Below are 19,651 nucleotides of genomic sequence, written 5' to 3'. Positions count from 1 at the left end.
CAAAAAAGCGCTAAAATAGGCCCCTCCCACTCATACTACAACAGTGGAAAGCCTCAGGAAACTGTTTCTAGGCAAAAATCAAGCCAGCCATGTGGAAAAAACTAGGCCCCAATAAGTTTTATCACCAAAGCATATATAAAAACGATTAAACATGCCAGCAAACGTTTTATATTGCCATATTATCAGAGTATATATCTCTGGTAGTAAGCCTGATACAAGTCGCTATTAAATCACTGTTTTTAGGCTTAACTTACATTAATCAGGTACCAGCAGCATTTTCTAGTCCCTAGAAAAAACATAATTTATGCTTACCTGATAAATTCCTTTCTTCTGTTGTGTGATCAGTCCACGGGTCATCATTACTTCTGGGATATAACTCCTCCCCAACAGGAAATGCAAGAGGATTCACCCAGCAGAGCTGCATATAGCTCCTCCCCTCTACGTCAGTCCCAGTCATTCGACCAAGAATCAACGAGAAAGGAGTAACCAAGGGTGAAGTGGTGACTGGAGTATAATTTAAAAGATATTTACCTGCCTTAAAAACAGGGCGGGCCGTGGACTGATCACACAACAGAAGAAAGGAATTTATCAGGTAAGCATAAATTATGTTTTCTTCTGTTATGTGTGATCAGTCCACGGGTCATCATTACTTCTGGGATACCAATACCAAAGCAAAAGTACACGGATGACGGGAGGGAAAGGCAGGCTCATTATACAGAAGGAACCACTGCCTGAAGAACCTTTCTCCCAAAAATAGCCTCCGAAGAAGCAAAAGTGTCAAATTTGTAAAATTTGGAAAAAGTATGAAGTGAAGACCAAGTTGCAGCCTTGCAAATCTGTTCAACAGAGGCCTCATTCTTAAAGGCCCAAGTGGAAGCCACAGCTCTAGTGGAGTGAGCTGTAATTCTTTCAGGAGGCTGCTGTCCAGCAGTCTCATAGGCTAAACGTATTATGCTACGAAGCCAAAAAGAGAGAGAGGTAGCAGAAGCTTTTTGACCTCTCCTCTGTCCAGAGTAAACGACAAACAAGGAAGAAGTTTGGCGAAAATCTTTAGTTGCCTGCAAGTAGAACTTGAGGGCACGAACTACATCCAGATTGTGTAAAAGACGTTCCTTCTTTGAAGAAGGATTTGGACACAAGGATGGGACAACAATCTCTTGATTGATGTTCCTGTTAGTGACTACCTTAGGTAAGAACCCAGGTTTAGTACGCAGAACTACCTTGTCTGAGTGAAAAATCAGATAAGGGGAATCACAATGTAAGGCTGATAACTCAGAGACTCTTCGAGCCGAGGAAATAGCCATTAAAAACAGAACTTTCCAAGATAACATTTTTATATCAATGGAATGAAGGGGTTCAAACGGAACACCCTGTAAAACGTTAAGAACTAAGTTTAAACTCCATGGTGGAGCAACAGCTTTAAACACAGGCTTGATCCTAGCTAAAGCCTGACAAAAGGACTGGACGTCTGGATTTTCTGACAGACGTCTGTGTAACAAGATGGACAGAGCTGAAATCTGTCCCTTTAATGAACTAGCTGATAAACCCTTTTCTAAACCTTCTTGTAGAAAAGACAGTATCCTAGCGATCCTAACCTTACTCCAGGAGTAACCTTTGGATTCGCACCAGTATAGGTATTTCCGCCATATTTTATGGTAAATCCTTCTGGTAACAGGCTTCCTAGCCTGAATTAGGGAATCAATAACCGACTCAGAAAAACCACGTTTTGATAAAATCAAGCGTTCAATTTCCAAGCAGTCAGCTTCAGAGAAGTTAGATTTTGATGTTTGAATGGACCCTGTATCAGAAGGTCCTGTCTTAGAGGTAGAGACCAAGGCGGACAGGATGACATGTCCACTAGATCTGCATACCAAGTCCTGCGTGGCCATGCAGGTGCTATTAGAATTACTGATGCTCTCTCCTGTTTGATTTTGGCAATCAATCGAGGAAGCAGCGGGAAGGGTGGAAACACATAAGCCATCCTGAAGTTCCAAGGTGCTGTCAAAGCATCTATCAGAACTGCTCCCGGATCCCTGGATCTGGACCCGTAGCGAGGAAGTTTGGCGTTCTGGCGAGACGCCATGAGATCTATCTCTGGTTTGCCCCAACGTCGAAGTATTTGGGCAAAGACCTCCGGATGAAGTTCCCACTCCCCCGGACGAAAAGTCTGGCGACTCAAGAAATCCGCCTCCCAGTTCTCCACTCCCGGGATGTGGATTGCTGACAGGTGGCAAGAGTGAGACTCTGCCCAGCGAATTATCTTTGATACTTCCATCATTGCTAGGGAGCTTCTTGTCCCTCCCTGATGGTTGATGTAAGCTACAGTCGTGATGTTGTCCGACTGAAACCTGATGAACCCCCGAGTTGTTAACTGGGGCCAAGCCAGAAGGGCATTGAGAACTGCTCTCAATTCCAGAATGTTTATTGGAAGGAGACTCTCCTCCTGATTCCATAGTCCCTGAGCCTTCAGAGAATTCCAGACAGCGCCCCAACCTAGTAGGCTGGCGTCTGTTGTTACAATTGTCCAGTCTGGCCTGCTGAATGGCATCCCCCTGGACAGGTGTGGCCGATAAAGCCACCATAGAAGAGAATTTCTGGTCTCTTGATTCAGATTCAGAGTAGGGGACAAATCTGAGTAATCCCCATTCCACTGACTTAGCATGCATAATTGCAGCGGTCTGAGGTGTAGGCGTGCAAAAGGTACTATGTCCATTGCCGCTACCATTAAGCCGATCACCTCCATGCATTGAGCTACTGACGGGTGTTGAATGGAATGAAGGACGCGGCATGCATTTTGAAGCTTTGTTAACCTGTCTTCTGTCAGGTAAATCTTCATTTCTACAGAATCTATAAGAGTCCCCAAGAATGGAACTCTTGTGAGAGGAAAGAGAGAACTCTTCTTTTCGTTCACTTTCCATCCATGCGACCTTAGAAATGCCAGAACTAACTCTGTATGAGACTTGGCAGTTTGAAAGCTTGAAGCTTGAATTAGAATGTCGTCTAGGTACGGAGCTACCGAAATCCCTCGCGGTCTTAGTACCGCTAGAAGGGCACCCAGAACCTTTGTGAAGATTCTTGGAGCCGTAGCCAATCCGAATGGAAGAGCTACAAACTGGTAGTGCCTGTCTAAGAAGGCAAACCTTAGATACCGGTGATGATCTTTGTGGATCGGTATGTGAAGGTAAGCATCCTTTAAATCCACTGTGGTCATGTACTGACCCTCTTGGATCATGGGTAAGATTGTCCGAATAGTTTCCATTTTGAACGATGGAACTCTTAGGAATTTGTTTAGAGTCTTTAAATCTAAGATTGGCCTGAAAGTTCCCTCTTTTTTGGGAACCACAAACAGGTTTGAGTAGAACCCTTGTCCTTGTTCCGACCGCGGAACCGGATGGATCACTCCCATTAATAACAGATCTTGTACGCAGCGTAGAAACGCTTCTTTCTTTATCTGTAATGGCCGCCCAGATGTACTAGGCGCCAAAATATCACGCACCTCCCGGGCGGGAGATGCAGGTACTGCCGCGTGAGGCGAGTTAGTCGGCATAACTCTCCCCTCGCTGTTTGGTGAAATTTGTTCACATTGTACAGATTGACTTTTATTTAAAGTAGCATCAATACAGTTAGTACATAAATTTCTATTGGGCTCCACCTTGGCATTGGAACAAATGACACAGATATCTTCCTCTGAGTCAGACATGTTTAACACACTAGCAAAAAACTTACAACTTGGTTATAATCTTTTTTAGCAAAAAACGTACTGTGCCTCAAAGAGGTACTAACGATTAAATGACAGTTGAAATAGTGAACTGAAAAACAGTTATAGCATCAAACTTTAAAACAACAAAACTTTTAGCAAAGGTTTGTTCCCATTAGTAAAATAACAATAATTAAATTTGACATAAAAAATACAAAGCAACGTTTTTATTCACAGTCACTATAAGAATTCTCACAGCTCTGCTGAGAGAATTTACCTCCCTTCAAAGAAGTTTGAAGACCCCTGAGATCTATCAGAGATGAACCGGATCATGCAGGAAAAATAAAAGTAACTGACTGGTATTTTTTGATGCGTAGCAAAGAGCGCCAAAACGGCCCCTCCCTCTCCCACACAGCAGTGAAGAGAAACGAAACTGTCACAAATAAAGCAAAAAAACTGCCAAGTGGAAAATAATGCCCAAATATTTATTCACACAGTACCTCAGCAATGTAAACGATTCTACATTCCAGCAAAAACGTTTAACATGATAAATAGTTATTAAAAAGGATTAGTGACCTTTAACAGAGTAGTTCCAGTGAAATACCATCCCCAGAATACTGAAGTGTATACATACATGTCATTTTAACGGTATGGCAGGATTTTCTCATCAATTCCATTCAGAAAATAAAAACTGCTACATACCTCAATGCAGATTCCTCTGCCCGCTGTCCCCTGATCTGAAGCCTTTACCTCCCTCAGATGGCCGAGAACAGCAATATGATCTTAACTACTCCGGTTAAAATCATAGTAAAAAACTCTGACAGATTCTTCCTCAAACTCTGCCAGAGAAGTAATAACACGCTCCGGTGCTATTTTAAAATAACAAACTTTTGATTGAAGTCATAAAAACTAAGTATAATCACCATAGTCCTCTCACACATCCTATCTAGTCGTTGGGTGCAAGAGAATGACTGGGACTGACGTAGAGGGGAGGAGCTATATGCAGCTCTGCTGGGTGAATCCTCTTGCATTTCCTGTTGGGGAGGAGTTATATCCCAGAAGTAATGATGACCCGTGGACTGATCACACATAACAGAAGAAACTTAAAACTGCACATACCTTATTGCAGGATAACCTGCACGCCATTCTCCCTCTGAAGTTACCTCACTCCTCAGACATATGTGAGAACAGCAGTGGATCTTAGTTACTTCTGCTAAGATCATAGAAAAACGCAGGCAGATTCTTCTTCAAAATGCTGCCTGAGATAAAATAGTACAACTCCGGTACCATTTAAAAATAATAAACTTTTGATTGAAGAAAAAAACTAACTATATTACACAACTCTCCTCTTACTACCTCCAGCTTTGTTGAGAGTTGCAAGAGAATGACTGGGTATGGCAGTTAGGGGAGGAGCTATATAGCAGCTCTGGTGTGGGTGATCCTCTTGCAACTTCCTGTTGGGAAGGAGAATATCCCACAAGTAATGGATGATCCGTGGACTGGATACACCTTACAAGAGAAAAACCTGACGTGTGCAATCCTGAGGGCTTAAGTACACTATCCTGATATGTGTAGACCCAAAGGCCCATGCGCAGTAAAACATTCAAATTAAACCCTGCACACCAAAAATCCAACAAGCACAAAATATTTAAAAGGTAATAATGGTTAATATAAAGATTCTGTCAAAAGACTACATGCTATAAATATAAAACTATAATTGCCTAAACAAGGCTACAGAGTTTCAAATAAATAAAAATAAGATACTTACTAACAAACAATAATTTACTAGTAGCAAGCCTAACCAGTACTGAAACATATCAGCAGAGGGTATGGAATAGGATTATATTAAAGATTCATAAGAGGAGGCAAGACAAGTCACTGTGACCACTATGGAAATTTCCCATGAGGTGAAAAAAAAAAAGAGCCACTAACCGTACCCCAAATACATCCCTCTGACAAACACTGTACTCTGAGGGGGAAATGGCTCACTATAGACTGAAATCTCCTCTCACTGAAGAATCATTTGCACATCTTCCAGCGGAGGCAAAGAGAAGACTAGTTTCTGGTAAGATGGGAGGAGTTTTAAAGAGCTCTTGGGTTTGGGAATCTTTATCTCCTCCTAGTGGTCAGGAACGGTAATTCCCAGGAGTAGTGGATTGTGGACTCTTACCACCTGTATGAAAGAAATAGTGCTGCAATCTAGTGATCTTGCACATGGATAACATTCTTGCAAAACTACTGTCATATAATGCTCCAGTCACATGCAATCTCCTGAGCTTTTTTTCAACAAAAGATACTAAGAGAACAAAGAAAATTTGATAATATAAGTAAATTATTAAGTTGTTTAAAACTGCATGAATTGGGATTCATGTCTCTAATATTTACATATTAATATAATATTTTTTTCCTTTTTTCTTTTGAAGGGACAGTAAAATAAAAAAAACTTTTTTGGTTTAAATAGAAAGTACGATTTTAAACAATTTTCAAGTATACTTTTATTATCAAATTGACTTCATTCCCTTGGTAATCTTTGTTGAAGAGTAAACCTAAGGAGGCTTATAGTGGCTCAGGAGCATGCACATGTCTTTAGCACAGTATGACAGAAGTGTGTGTTTATAGCAATGTTATTCACTGCTGAAAGAGTGCAAATCTCATGCACACTACTGAGCTCACCTTGGTCTATTCTTCAACATAGGATATCAAGAGAATTAAGTAAAGTTGATAAAACAAGTCAATTGGGAAGCTGTTTAAAACCGAATACTCTATCCACTCAATTAAATTTTAATTTTGACTTCATTTCCCATTTAAATTGAATGCTACTTTCAATATTTGAAAAAGCTTAAAACAAAGTTATACATAAGCAATAATGGAATCAATAATAATAAAATGCTCTAACACATTTCCTTTTTCCACTTTATCTGTCCCTTTAATATTATTGTTGACATAGGGATGAACAATTATTCACCGTTTATAATGCTGTTGAAACTTTACACACCTAAAATAGAATGAACCCTCACGGACAGCTGAGTTCGCAGGATGAGTGTGGGTCGTCTTCCTTTGCTGAAATATAAACAAAAAGGTAACTGAGTACAGTAACATGTACAGCAGGATCAGAAGTATAAGAAAACAATGTTTTTATATATAATAGTAGAAAGATCTGCACCCACTGCATTTGTAGAGAGTATTAAATGTATTGTGGAAACATCAACGTTTGAGGGTTATAGCCGATTCATCTTCTACACAATTTTTTTATTGTTTAAACATATAGATAATGCCTTTACTACCCATTCCCTAGCTCTGCACAACTAAAATTTTTATATTAATATACTTTAAAACATTTAAACTCTATCGACAGTCTCTTATTCACATGATTTGCTTTTCACAACAGGAAACTACTAGTTCATGTGGGCCATATAGATAACAATGTGTTCACGACCATGGAGTTATTTAAGAGTTAGCACAACACAGTACTAACTGTAAGTCAATAGATAATAAATACAAAGTCAAGTGATCAGGGGGCTGTCAGAAGATGCTTAGATACAAGTTAATCTCAGAGGTTAAAAGTATCTACACTATAAACGTGTTTGTAACGCGTCCGTCACTGGTTGTCAGTTGCGCACACAGCGGGGGGTCTGGCCGGGCAGAAGTGGGCATGGTGTGCCGAGAAGTGGGTGTGATAGGGCGTGGTTGAACGGGAGGCGCGGGTGGAGCGACGGGGCGTGGTCGGGCGGGAGTGCGGGTAGGACCGCCGCAATAAATAAAATGGCCCGTGTGCACGGGCTTCACCACTAGCATTAATATAACTGTGATGGTTGTGCAAAACTGGGGAATGGGTAATAAAGCAATTATCTTTTAAAACAATAAAAATTCTATTGTAGACTGTCCCTTTAATGAGCATTTCTAACTGTAATGTTGATAATCACATTTTCCTCAACTGCAGCTACGTGCCTTTTAATATGTTATTTATGAGGTACAGTATACACATACTTGTAAATGTCATTCATCTTTCTGCAGGGATTTTTGCATTTGGCAGATATCTACATATCATATTAATCATTTCTTACACACCTTAAAAAAAAATTTAAATACAGTTTTATTGTCATTACAAATGTCATGTAAAACATTAAAATTACATTCTAATACAAAACCTACTGTACATGCTCTAACTTTTTAACATCTATTACAGGGGTATTTATTTATTTTTTGCATTGCTGACTATTCCAGAACTTAACTTACAAACCCAATTCCAAAAAAGTTGGGACAGTATGGAAAATGCAAAAACACAAACAAAAAGAGTCATTTGAAAATTCAATTAACCCTGTACTACATTGAAAACACATTATTAAAACATTATTTGAAGGTGTACTTTGTGAATTTAATGTATTTTTGAAAATATATACTTTTTTCAAATCTGATGACTGCAACACGTTCCCAAAATGTTGGGACAGGGGCAATTTAGGACTAATAGCGATGTGACAAGTTTAAATAAGAAGGTGATGGGATATTTTTATAACGTTCACATGAGGACACACCCACACCATGCCCTAAATGCCACGCCCCTTCAAAAAGTGTCCAGGAAATTGTTTAACAAAAGGTGGCAACCATAGTAGAAACCCTGGACACAATGAGAAACGTTAAACGCCTTTAAGTTTCATCTAAGATCAAAGCAGTAAATGTTAATACATATTAACATATCTGCACAATTACCGCAAAACCTGACTCCCAAGATGTACTCTGGAGAAGGACTAGACCTGTGTATGTATATGTGTATATGTATGTATGTATGTATGTATGTATGTATGTATGTATACACAGTATATATATATATATATATATATATATATATATATATATATATATATATATATACATATATATATATATATATATATATATATATACATATATATATATATATATATATATATATATATATATATATATATATATATATATAGTAGCCAAAAAGAAGTGCACTCTCAGGTCTTTCACAGCAAAAGTTACTTTATTTCTGTAACGTTTTCGGAGGTCTCGCCTCCTTCATCAGCATGCTGATGAAGGAGGCGAGACCTCCGACAACGTTACAGAAATAAAGTAACTTTTGCTGTGAAAGACCCGAGAGTGCACTTCTTTTTGGCTACTGTTTATTCTCAAAGTTGCACCCAGGCAGTTCTCCATTTGAGGGCAAGATCTGGAATTTTGGATACTTTTATATATATATATATATATATATATATATATATATATATATATATATATATACATACACACACATATACACACACACATATATACATACACAGTCTATACATATATATACATATATATATATACACACACACACATACACAGTATATATATATATATATATATATATATATATATATATATACATACATACATACACAGTAATACACACACACAGTATATATATATATGAAATAGGGTACAGGCAGAGAGGAAGATACACAGATCACTAGCAAGCAAGAGAATCCCAAACACTATCCTGTCTGTTCCTGCTGGATTGTGTGCATTGGTTAAGGGTAATCAGCATCTGAGTGCAAGCCACAGTACCTAGAACTACAAAAACACCAGGAATAATCAGGGCTGTCTGTCTGCTGGGATCATATGCAGGGACCCTGACCATAGCAAAGGGGTGGCTAACCCTTTTAGAGAGAGCAAGGTTGTACATAGAGTGAGTCAAAGCTTCTCTTTTCCGCTGTGCAAAATATACAACTTCTGCTGAAGCAGTGATACCGCTCAATCTACCTCCACACAGGTAGAAACTGAACTGAATTGAGCCAGAAGGAAAATGGTATGTGGAGATGGGTAGGGATTTCACCCTATCAAAATTCTGGCAGGAGTTCTTAGCTAATCCAGGGGAGTATGGGTAATGCATCTACAAGGAATCAATATGTTCTATTCATGCTTAGCTTTGTTTACTGTTATCAATGTTTACTGTACTAGAACGATTTGCTCCTTGTTTTCTGAACTAGCAGTATGTTTTGCTTATTCTAGCCAAGTGCTGTTTACATTACTATTGCTTTGCTTTATTGTACTACCTCTTCCAACTGCAAAACTACTTCTTCAAAAAGATGCCAAGAAGATGAAGTAAATTGGATTTTATTTTATTTATTAACTTCTTTTTTTTATTGCATGTTCTATTCTGAATCATGAAAAAAATCATTTTGGATGTGTCCCTAAAATAAGTGTTTAGAAAGGCTCCAAGTGGAGAGTATTTCCAGTTCTATATATAAATGGTATCAGCTTGTGAATGGGAAATTATAATGGCTTAAATAATAATAAACCTTACTCAGTTTCTGTACCTCTGGTCTAAAAATATTGCCCTGTAAATAGAGACAATTAAAGAATTGTCTTTAATTTGCCTTTGTATGGCCCTGCTGTCAAAAGATAAGTGGTAGTCATATCCCCTTCATTTGTAGCCCAATTCCTAATTTCCAAGAGCAAGGTATAACAAGGGTGACTTAACCAGAGATCTAAGAAGTCAAAGCAGTCAACCATGAGTCACAAATATATAGAATTATCCACATTAGCAGCAGTAATATAAGAGCAGGATATTTCTCCATATTACAGGAAGTTAATCATGATTATCATAAAACAAAAACACAATAACATCTTCAACATCAGGAAGTGAGGCCTTGTTCTTGTAGGGTGTTTTATTTTGAGGAAAAAATGTTTATCTGCGTATATATAGATATTGTGTATATTATCTGACAGGGTGAATGTGATATAATTGGCTGTGCTCTGCAAGATGTTCCATCAGTAAAATGTCTACTGGCAAACAGGTTTCCAGTTCATAACTCTGACAGCATCTTGTGGGCAAGAGAAATAGGGTTTGTAAAGTTTTGTTAAGGTAATTTTTAATAAAATGTATCTCCCTTTACCCTCACCACTTTTTCCCCTCTTCATAAAGCAGAACGCTAGAGTCCTACAACCTGCAATGACTACGCATAAGGTAATTTAGGGTAAAGGGGGGTTGATTTTACTCAAAATTACCCTTAAAGGAATATTAAACACTAAATACATCTTATAAGCACAGCATTGCGGTTATTCCTTGCCTCCATCTATATATCTAGCTTTCACTACAATCCAGTGCTGAACTCTACTTCAGATACCTGCAATGTAACCTTGGTTCCATAATGGTATCACCTATAATCAGAAGGAGGTGCATGAAATTATTTAGTGTTCCATTAACAAAACCTACTTCTCTTGCAGAAATTAAAGAAAATTATTAGAAGTTTTGTACATATTGTTTTCAAAGCACTGGTTTTGTGTTCCTTTGAAGAAGCAGTGATGCACTACTGGGCTCTAGCTGAACACATCGGGTGAGGCAGTGACAAGAGAAATGTGTGTGCAACCACCAATCAGCAGCTAGCTCCCAGTTGCGCACTGCTACTTCTGAGCCTATCTAGGTATGTATTTTAGGATACAAAGAGAGAACCAAGCAAATGTTATAACAGAGGTAAATTGTAAAGTTGTTTAAAATTGGTTGCTCTATTTGAATCATGAACGTATTAATTAATTTTGAGTTTACTGTCCCTTTAATGATCTGAGCAACTGGTGCCGCCATAAAGGGAAGATATAACTTCAAAATAAAAAAACTGTTTAATGAAAAGATATCTGTTTTTTTTTTATCCCTCTAATGTTTTAACTAACATTTTAGTTTTGGAAGCAAACATGGTTCATGGTGGTCTAGATGAATTTATCAGGAGGGGAAAACAATGGTCAGTCCTATGCTGTCTAGAGAGGTGAAACATAAATTATATAACCTAGGTTTTCAAATTGCTGCAAATCACATACCTGGTTTAGGAAATCTGCAGCATTTAAGAGTGACAAGAGTGACGAGAGAGAGAGAGAGAGAGAGAGAGAGAGAGAGAGAGAGAGAGAGAGAGAGAGAGAGAGAGAGAGAGAGAGAAGAGAGAGAGACACAAGATAGAGATAAATAGACGAGAGAGAGAGAAAGAATGACGAGAGAGAGGAGAGAGAGAGAAGGAGAGAGAGAGAGAGAGAGAGAGAAAGAAAGACGAGAGAGAGAGGAGAGAGAGAGAGAGGAGAGAGAGAGAGAGAGAGAGAGAGAGAGAAAGAAAGAAAGAGAGAGAGAAAGAGAGAGATAGAGAGACAAAGAGATAGAGAGACAAAGAGATAGAGATGTTCACTGGCATCAAAAGAATGACTTAAAGGGACATTGAATCCAAATATTTTCTTTCATGATTCAGATAGAGCATGCAATTAAGCAACTTTCTAATTTACTCCTATTATCAAATTTTCTTCGTTCTCTTGCTATCTTTATTTGAAAAAGGCAATTATTTGGGTTCAGAACTCTGGACAGCACTTTTTTATTGGTGGATGAATTTATCCACCAATCAGCGAGGACAACCCAGGGTGTTCACCACAAATGGGCCGGCATCTAAACTTACATTCTTGCATTTCAAATAAAGATACCAAGAGAATAAAGAAAATTTGATAATAGGGGTAAATTAGAAAGTTGCTTAAAATGCCATGCTCTATCTGAATCACGAAAGAAAAAATGTGGGTTCAGTGTCCTTTTAAGTGGGATCTTATTTTTATAATGAGTCAATTTTATAATGAGTAAAATTCTGGGGTGTACTTCTCTCTCTGTACACCCATGAAATAAATGTTTGATGAAGGCATGGTGAAGTCACCTTACTTATCTCTGGCGTCTTGCAAGATTAAGAGGTATTTATATTGATAGATCAAAATATGACATGCACGGTTAGTTACAGACACAGTGTGAGTAAAAAGGAAAGCATCCTCTTTACAACTGTTAATTCTGTTATTTTTTTTAATGCTGCAATGCTCTGTGCAACTCTGCAGCTGCAGATAATGCAATTTATACATATATACTTAATTTTCCTTTCACGTTATATCCACGTCTATCACGTGTGCTATGAACATATGTTTTAATACATTTTGGATTGAAATTTGTGAGTGAATACTTAATACATATTTTGCATATAATGTTAGATTTCACTGCTTTGCTCTTTAAACTATTTCTTTGTGCTTCAATAATTAATTTTTATTTGGCTAACGAGTTAGCAATTCCATCTGACAACAAATTTTGAAAATCTGCTGAAAGGTCTGTTCTGCAACGGAGACATCACCATTAAGTTGTTTGGTGGTCACCAGGATTTTTGTGCTTTTATTCCATGTTCTGTTTATATAAAACTGATTTCCATTCTGCACATTAGCCTCAGTGTGAAACCAGCTTTAATAAACAGTTGTGGTTTGGAAAAAGTGATCCATTTACTGCTAAGAGAGATTGTGCTGACATCTGGTCTTCTAATAATCCCTTTTTCCTGTTGGACTATAGCTGTTACAAGATCATTGATTTCTTGTGTTTTTGTTGGTATGTATCATAGTAACAAGAAAGCCATACGACACATGGCACATCTCTGTAAGGTGACATAGTGCTATTGAGAGGGAATGTATGAATCATAAAGTGAGAGCTCACAATGATGTAATGATAGGTACATGGCAGAAGAAAGTCTGAGGGTCAAGAAGATGTTGCGTTTGTTTCGGTGTAAAGGACAGTCCTGGTAAGCTACATGACACAAGCAGATGCTGATGAGTACAACTTTAAAAAGGATCAGTGAAACAAAAAGTAGTTGGCAAAGCTTCAATGGAATGCTGAAGTTCAAAATTTTAAAACTTTATTTAATTCATTAAAATTAAGAGACCAACATTGATACACAGAGCAAAATATAAAAAGGGCTTGAAAGTCTGAAATATTTCAGTTTTTTTTAATTTGTATTATTATTGTGCTATTGCTTGCATTATGTGTTTAACCTCTGCAAAGGGCTCCATGTACTAAAGCGTCAATTTGCTCGTCGACTCGCTAGAACTCGCAGGTAGCAAGACGCTGCTTGCTCGCCATAAGTACTAAAAAAACAGAGTAAAAATTGTTGCGTCTAATCCGCTTTGAGCACAGGCAAATTATTCATACATCTGACGCCTCGCTAGTAGCGAATGTACTGTTATTTTCTTACAACTTGTCAGTCATGTTTGTCCCACGTGACTGTAAGGTGTCAGAAACGTCACATTTGTCACAGGAAGTTATTTCAGCACTATATAAAGTCCACTTTATCTATTTTTTAAGACAGAAAAATGACTAAACCTGAAGCGTTTAAAGCTTATATTTTTTTTTTTATAAATTAAGTATGGCAACTTCAGGAGCTGATTCGCAGACAACCAAATCCAAAAATCCACACTTCGCACACCAGCAGAACCTGGTTCTTGTTCCTAAGGTACTCGGCTCTTATGACTATTTATTCGGGTGTCGTGCGAAGGAAACTTCCAGTCACTGTAAAAAGAGTATCTGGACTCGTATCACTGATGCTGTCAGTGCTCAGGGCCCCGGAATAAATGACGTTGACCATATATAGAAAAGCTACAACGATGACATGAAAAGGCAGATTAGAATCTAGAAGTTAATTAGAAAGTCTCTTAAAGGGACACTGTACCCACATTTTTTCTTTTGTAATTCAGATAGAGCATGCAATTTTAAGCAACTTTCTAATTTACTCCTATTATCAATTTTTCTTTGTTCTCTTGCTATCATTATTTGAAAAAGAAGGCATCTAAGCTTTTTTTTGGTTTCAGTACTATGGACAGCACTTTTTTTATTGGTGGATGAATTTATCCACCAATCAGCAAGGACAACTCAGGTTGTTCACCAAAAATGGGCCGACATCTAAACTTACATTCTTGCATTTCAAATAAAGATACCAAGAGAATGAAGAAAATTTGATAATAGGAGTAAATTAGAAAGTTGCTTAAAATTTCATACTTAATCTGAATCCCGAAAGAAATTTTTTGGGTACAGTGTCCCTTTAAAGTTACATCCTCTGTATAAACCATTTAAAAGGGACATGAAACCTAAAAAAAAGTAATGATTCAGATCGAACACTGGTTTTCAAACCTGTCCTTAGTCCTCCCTAACAGGCCAGATTTTTAGGATATCTTAACTGGAGCACAGGTGAAATAATCAGATGAGTTGTAAACATGGTTATTAACCTGCTCTCACGTCAAGGTAATCCTGAAAATGGAGATCTGAGGACAGATTTGAAAAAAAAGAGTGAGAAAGAGCATAACATTTTAAACAACTTTCCATTTTACTTTGTTTGTTAATTTAGCTTCATTCTCTTGGTATCCTTTATTGAAGGTGCACCAATTCACTTCCTGGAAATAGCTGAACACAACGGTAAACTATGGACAAGAAGCATATATGTGCAGCCACCAATCAGCAGCTAGCTCACAGCTCGAGCCTACCTAGGTATGCTTTTCAACAAATGATACCAAAAGAATTTAGCAACTTGGATAATAGAAATAAATTGGAAAGTTGTTTAAAGGGACAGTCTAGTCAAAACTAAACTTGCATGACTGAGATAGGGCATGCAATTTTTAACAACTTTCCAATTTACTTTATCATCATCAAGTTTGCTTTCTTCTCTTAGTATTCTTAGTTGAATGCTAAACATAGGTAGGTTCATATGCTAAATTCTAAGCCCTTGTGGGCCACCTCTTATCTGAATGTATTTGACAGTTTTTCACACCTAGAGGACATTCGTTCATGTGTGACATATAGATAACATTGTGCTCACGCCGGTGGAGTTACATAGGAGTCAGCACTGATTAGCTAAAATGCAAGTCTTTCAAGTATAACCAATACTTAAGTTGGTTATGCAAATTTGGGAATGGGTAATAAAGGGATTATCTATCTTTTTAAACAATAAAAATTCTGGAGAAGACTGCCCCTTTAAAATGATATGCTGTATCTGATACATGAAAGAATGTGGGTTTCATGTCCCTTTAAGTTTTATGTTTGCTTTACTGTCCCTTTAAGTGGGGGTCTGAGAAAGCTCTAGAAATCCTTTGAACTGGTTTCACTATTATTTTTTAATATTTTTAACAGCAACTCATAAATGAAAGCAAACACTATTCTTAATAAACAGAGGTTTGTTTTGGCCTGTGTCACATGAATAGCACCAATTTAGGAACACAGCAGGGTGTATATTATTTATTTGTTGTATGATCATTATCTTTTGGCGCAGAGCTTATCCAAGTTAAAGAACACATTAGAGACTGCAGCCATTAATCCTCTGCTATTATTAGCTGCTAAACAATAACAAGCATACTGCTTAAAGGGACAGTATTTACTTCATGTAAGAGATCACAGAGTGTATTACAGCTTGATTCTGCTCTGAATAAAACCACCTTTTATTGTCAGGATCTCCAGAGCTTCTCAATATGTGATCACTTGCAGCAGGTATACAACTGATAGTGCTCTATTAGTTTCAAACTTAAACAGGTTCCACTCAACTTATTTTTATCTTCTGGAAATAGATTTAAGGGTCATGAAACCCAAAACTTCTTTTATCCTATTTGCTTGGTTCTCTTGCGATCATATGTGCTAATTGGTGGCTGCACATATATGCCTCATTATTGGCTAACCTGGTGTAGTCAGCTAGCTCCCAGTAGTGCATTCCTGCTCCTTCAATAAAGGATACCATGAGTATGGGGTTTCATGTCCCATTATAAGTACATCCCCCTTTACAAAGATTGCTGTGCATTGATTTACCTCACTTAAAAGGGACAGTCTAGTTAAAAAAAAAAAACTCATTTTAAACAAATTTCCAATTTACTTTTATCACCAATTTTTCTTTGTCCTCTTGGTATTCTTAGTTAAAAAGCTAAACCTAGGAGGTTCATATGCTAATTTCTAAGCCCTTGAAGGTCGCCTATTCTCTAAGTGCATTTTGACCATTTTTCACCACTAGAGGGTGTTAGTTCATGTGTGTCATATAGATAACACTGTGCTCACGCACGCGGAGTTCAGGTGAGCCAGCTCTGATTGGCTAAAATTAATGTCTGTCAAAAGAACTGAAATAAGGGGGCAGTTTGCAGAGGCTTAGATACAAGGTAATCACATTGGTTGTGCAAAACTAGGGAATGGGTAATAATTATCTATCTTTTTAAACAGTAAAAATGTTGGTGTAGACTGCCCCTTTAATTGTTTACAATCTCTTCTCTACAATAATATAAATATATATTTATATAAACATAGTCACACTTATTTCAATGACAATCATATCTTTACAGGCTGGAGTGTTGCAATACCACATATTACGCAGTGCTTGTGAACATGTCAACAAGTGTGCTTCATTAAACAGCCAATAAGAATTAGACATAATCCCTACACACCAGATTTGTATCATAGGTTTGTAGCCCATAGTTACGGCCTCATCTATACACTATGCAAGCCCATATTGCTGATTTCTGCCAAAATAAGTTCCACACCGAATTCCTTGGTATCCTTTTTTTTTCTTTTGCCTGTCATTTGGAACACCAATAACCCCACCTTAAAGGGACAGAGTACTGTAAAATTGTTTTCCCTTTAATTTGTCTCCAATGACTTGTTATTCTGACTTAAAAAGGAATAGTGATCTCTGCGCTGAAAAATAGAACTAAAAAGCAGATGGTATAAAAAGGGGTCAAGCTCAAGTTAGTTACTAAATAAACGGATACAATACTTTAATAAAAATAATACTTGTAATTACAGTCCCTCCCATTTACTTCCTGGACAGCTCTTACTGGTCTAGAGCAGGGGTCGCCAACCTTACGGGCCTCAGGGACCAGTAAACTCACAATTTTGAATCCCGTGGACCACTAACATGATTTTTTTTTAAAAGGTACAAACATTTATACTGTTTGTGTGTGTGTGTGTGTGTGTGTATGTGTATATATATACACACACACATACTGTACTTAACTAGTATAACCATAGCTAAGTTTATATTATGCATATATTTACACAATTTTAAGAATTATTTTTTGGAATTAACTAACTGAATGACAGAACTGAGAGAATACTTCCAAATGACAGATGAAGGGTGAGTGCCCACTTTTAGCTGGAAACAGAGAGGCAGAAAGTGGGGGAAAAAAGAACTATGTTAAAAAGGACCACAAGACTTCCAAGTTACCTCCCCAGTTAGGAATTATTCAAAACTACTTATGATCATAGACAGACATTGGAGTCGTAAATTAAGTTTATATCAGAAAGCTCTCAATATGGATGTGAGCTAACCACCACTGATGTTACTGGCAATTACTATAATACTGGTGGGATACGGCTTATCTGATGGATGGCAATTACTGGAATTCAGGTGGAATGGCTTTGTGCGGGAAAAATTATTAGAATTAAAAATTAATATTTAATTAAAAAAAAAAAAAAGAAGATGGAGGGGAAGAAGACAAACAGTGATGTAAGTCCATCTGAAGGAATTAGGAAAACTACTACAAAGAGACAAGAAAAGGGAAGAATATAAAATGAAATATGAGAAAACATTTTTAAGATTTTCTTTTTTTAATATACTTTAATTCCACTATTTCAAGACAAGATTATACCAACCTCTGCTGGCTTTAGAATGGAAGCATCTTCCTCTGAACAGTGCGCCGGGCGGGATTAATTAAAAATACAATCTAGCTACGCAAGTTGCGCAGTAGTGCGCAATGTGCGTAGGGAAATAGTAATTTATCTCCTCCTACGTCGGTTTTAACTGATGTACAGCCAGGCACTGTAGGGAGTTGTGGAACGACAGGGGTGACACCATCAGAGTAGATTAATTCCTGCTTGATGGTGTCAAGGACCACCAACATCTTCTCGTGGACCACCAGTAGTCCATGGACCACTGGTTGGCGACCGCTGGTCTAGAGTATAAAATGTGTCCTAAAACTGCTCTTTTAGGTTTATTTTTATATATGAAATCAATGGGAGTGTGACTTTTTTACCTAACTTTTCTATATACTGCCGTACTAACATTTTCAATATGGGTGCTGGTTTCAGCAGGCAAAACAGTAATTACAAATGGCAAAATAACCACGCTTCATGGAGTTGTTTATAAACAATGTAATACACTCCAGTAGGTAAAACAGAACATTAGGAAACAGTGAGGGCGATTTTTTAAAATGCATTAAACATTTGTTTGCTGCGATTGTTTTAAAATAACCACACTTCACCTACCACTTGCCTTATTTGCCAGTTGTAAGAGTTGACACAGCTAGCCACTGTCATTTTGCTAGCAACATTCCCATTGGTTTGTAATTCCTTATTGTATAATCTCTGCTGAAGCCAGATATGTGCTCTTCCAATTCTAAAAACTAGAAAACCCACAATTTGCAGACATAAATGATAGGAAATTGGAACAAAATAAATAATAAACATATATTACTACATGTCAGCTGACATGTTTACCCTTTAAGAGAAGAGCTGTGTGAGAGATAGGGGCAGGGATTGAAGCTGAATGCTGGTGTATGATATGGGGATCCACGCAGTCAATGACACTGTGAAACCGCTCCCTCTTTCACTGGGCAGACAGCTTATTCAGTATGTGATGCACATAGCTGCCAGGGTGATGAGTCTTCTATAGAGCTTCATCAATGTGCTACAACTGCATTATCTGCATCAGCAACCAACGTTTAAAACTAAACATTTTCATTAAAGCACATTATTAAGGCCACTGTACTGTAGGCATTCTCCCATAAGATTTCTGCATGTAGTTGTTATATATTATTTTAAATAAAAAGTGTGCTAAAATAAAGCTGTTGATTAAACATATTTAGTGTACTCATCTAGTTTATAAATGGTAAATCTCATACAGGTAAAATAGAGGCTGTGCTTTCTGAGATATTCCCAGTGACTAAGCTGACCATCTGCAGGTTGTCAGGGATTTGAATGTTGTTTAATCTCTGTTGTACTTGTAAGGCAACAACAATTCTGAGGTTTATATCAGCCATTTCATATACATTTAGGCTTTAAACACTTTCACTAGCAAATGCAATTGGATGCAGGATATATTCATGAGGTTCCCAATAATACGAATAGGAAATTCCTACTGCAGATTTATAGGGCAATTT

The 19,651-nt window shown here is 37.5% G+C and overlaps 1 protein-coding gene across 1 annotated transcript in view; it reads right to left on the bottom strand.

Annotated features, from left to right (window-relative positions):
- The window catches only part of FHOD1 (formin homology 2 domain containing 1), a 387,262-nt gene that overhangs the window by 198,948 nt on the left and 168,663 nt on the right, over window positions 1-19,651 (bottom strand). The window contains exon 3 of the mRNA XM_053719455.1: window positions 6,693-6,757. Coding sequence (XP_053575430.1) covers window positions 6,693-6,757 — 65 coding nt within the window. The remainder of the gene's footprint in view (window positions 1-6,692; window positions 6,758-19,651) is intronic.

Source organism: Bombina bombina, chromosome 1 (assembly GCF_027579735.1).
Source record: "Bombina bombina isolate aBomBom1 chromosome 1, aBomBom1.pri, whole genome shotgun sequence".
Classification (NCBI taxonomy): domain Eukaryota; kingdom Metazoa; phylum Chordata; class Amphibia; order Anura; family Bombinatoridae; genus Bombina; species Bombina bombina.
The sequence above is the reverse complement of the archived record's forward strand: the minus strand, read 5'-3'. Positions and strand labels throughout refer to the sequence as shown.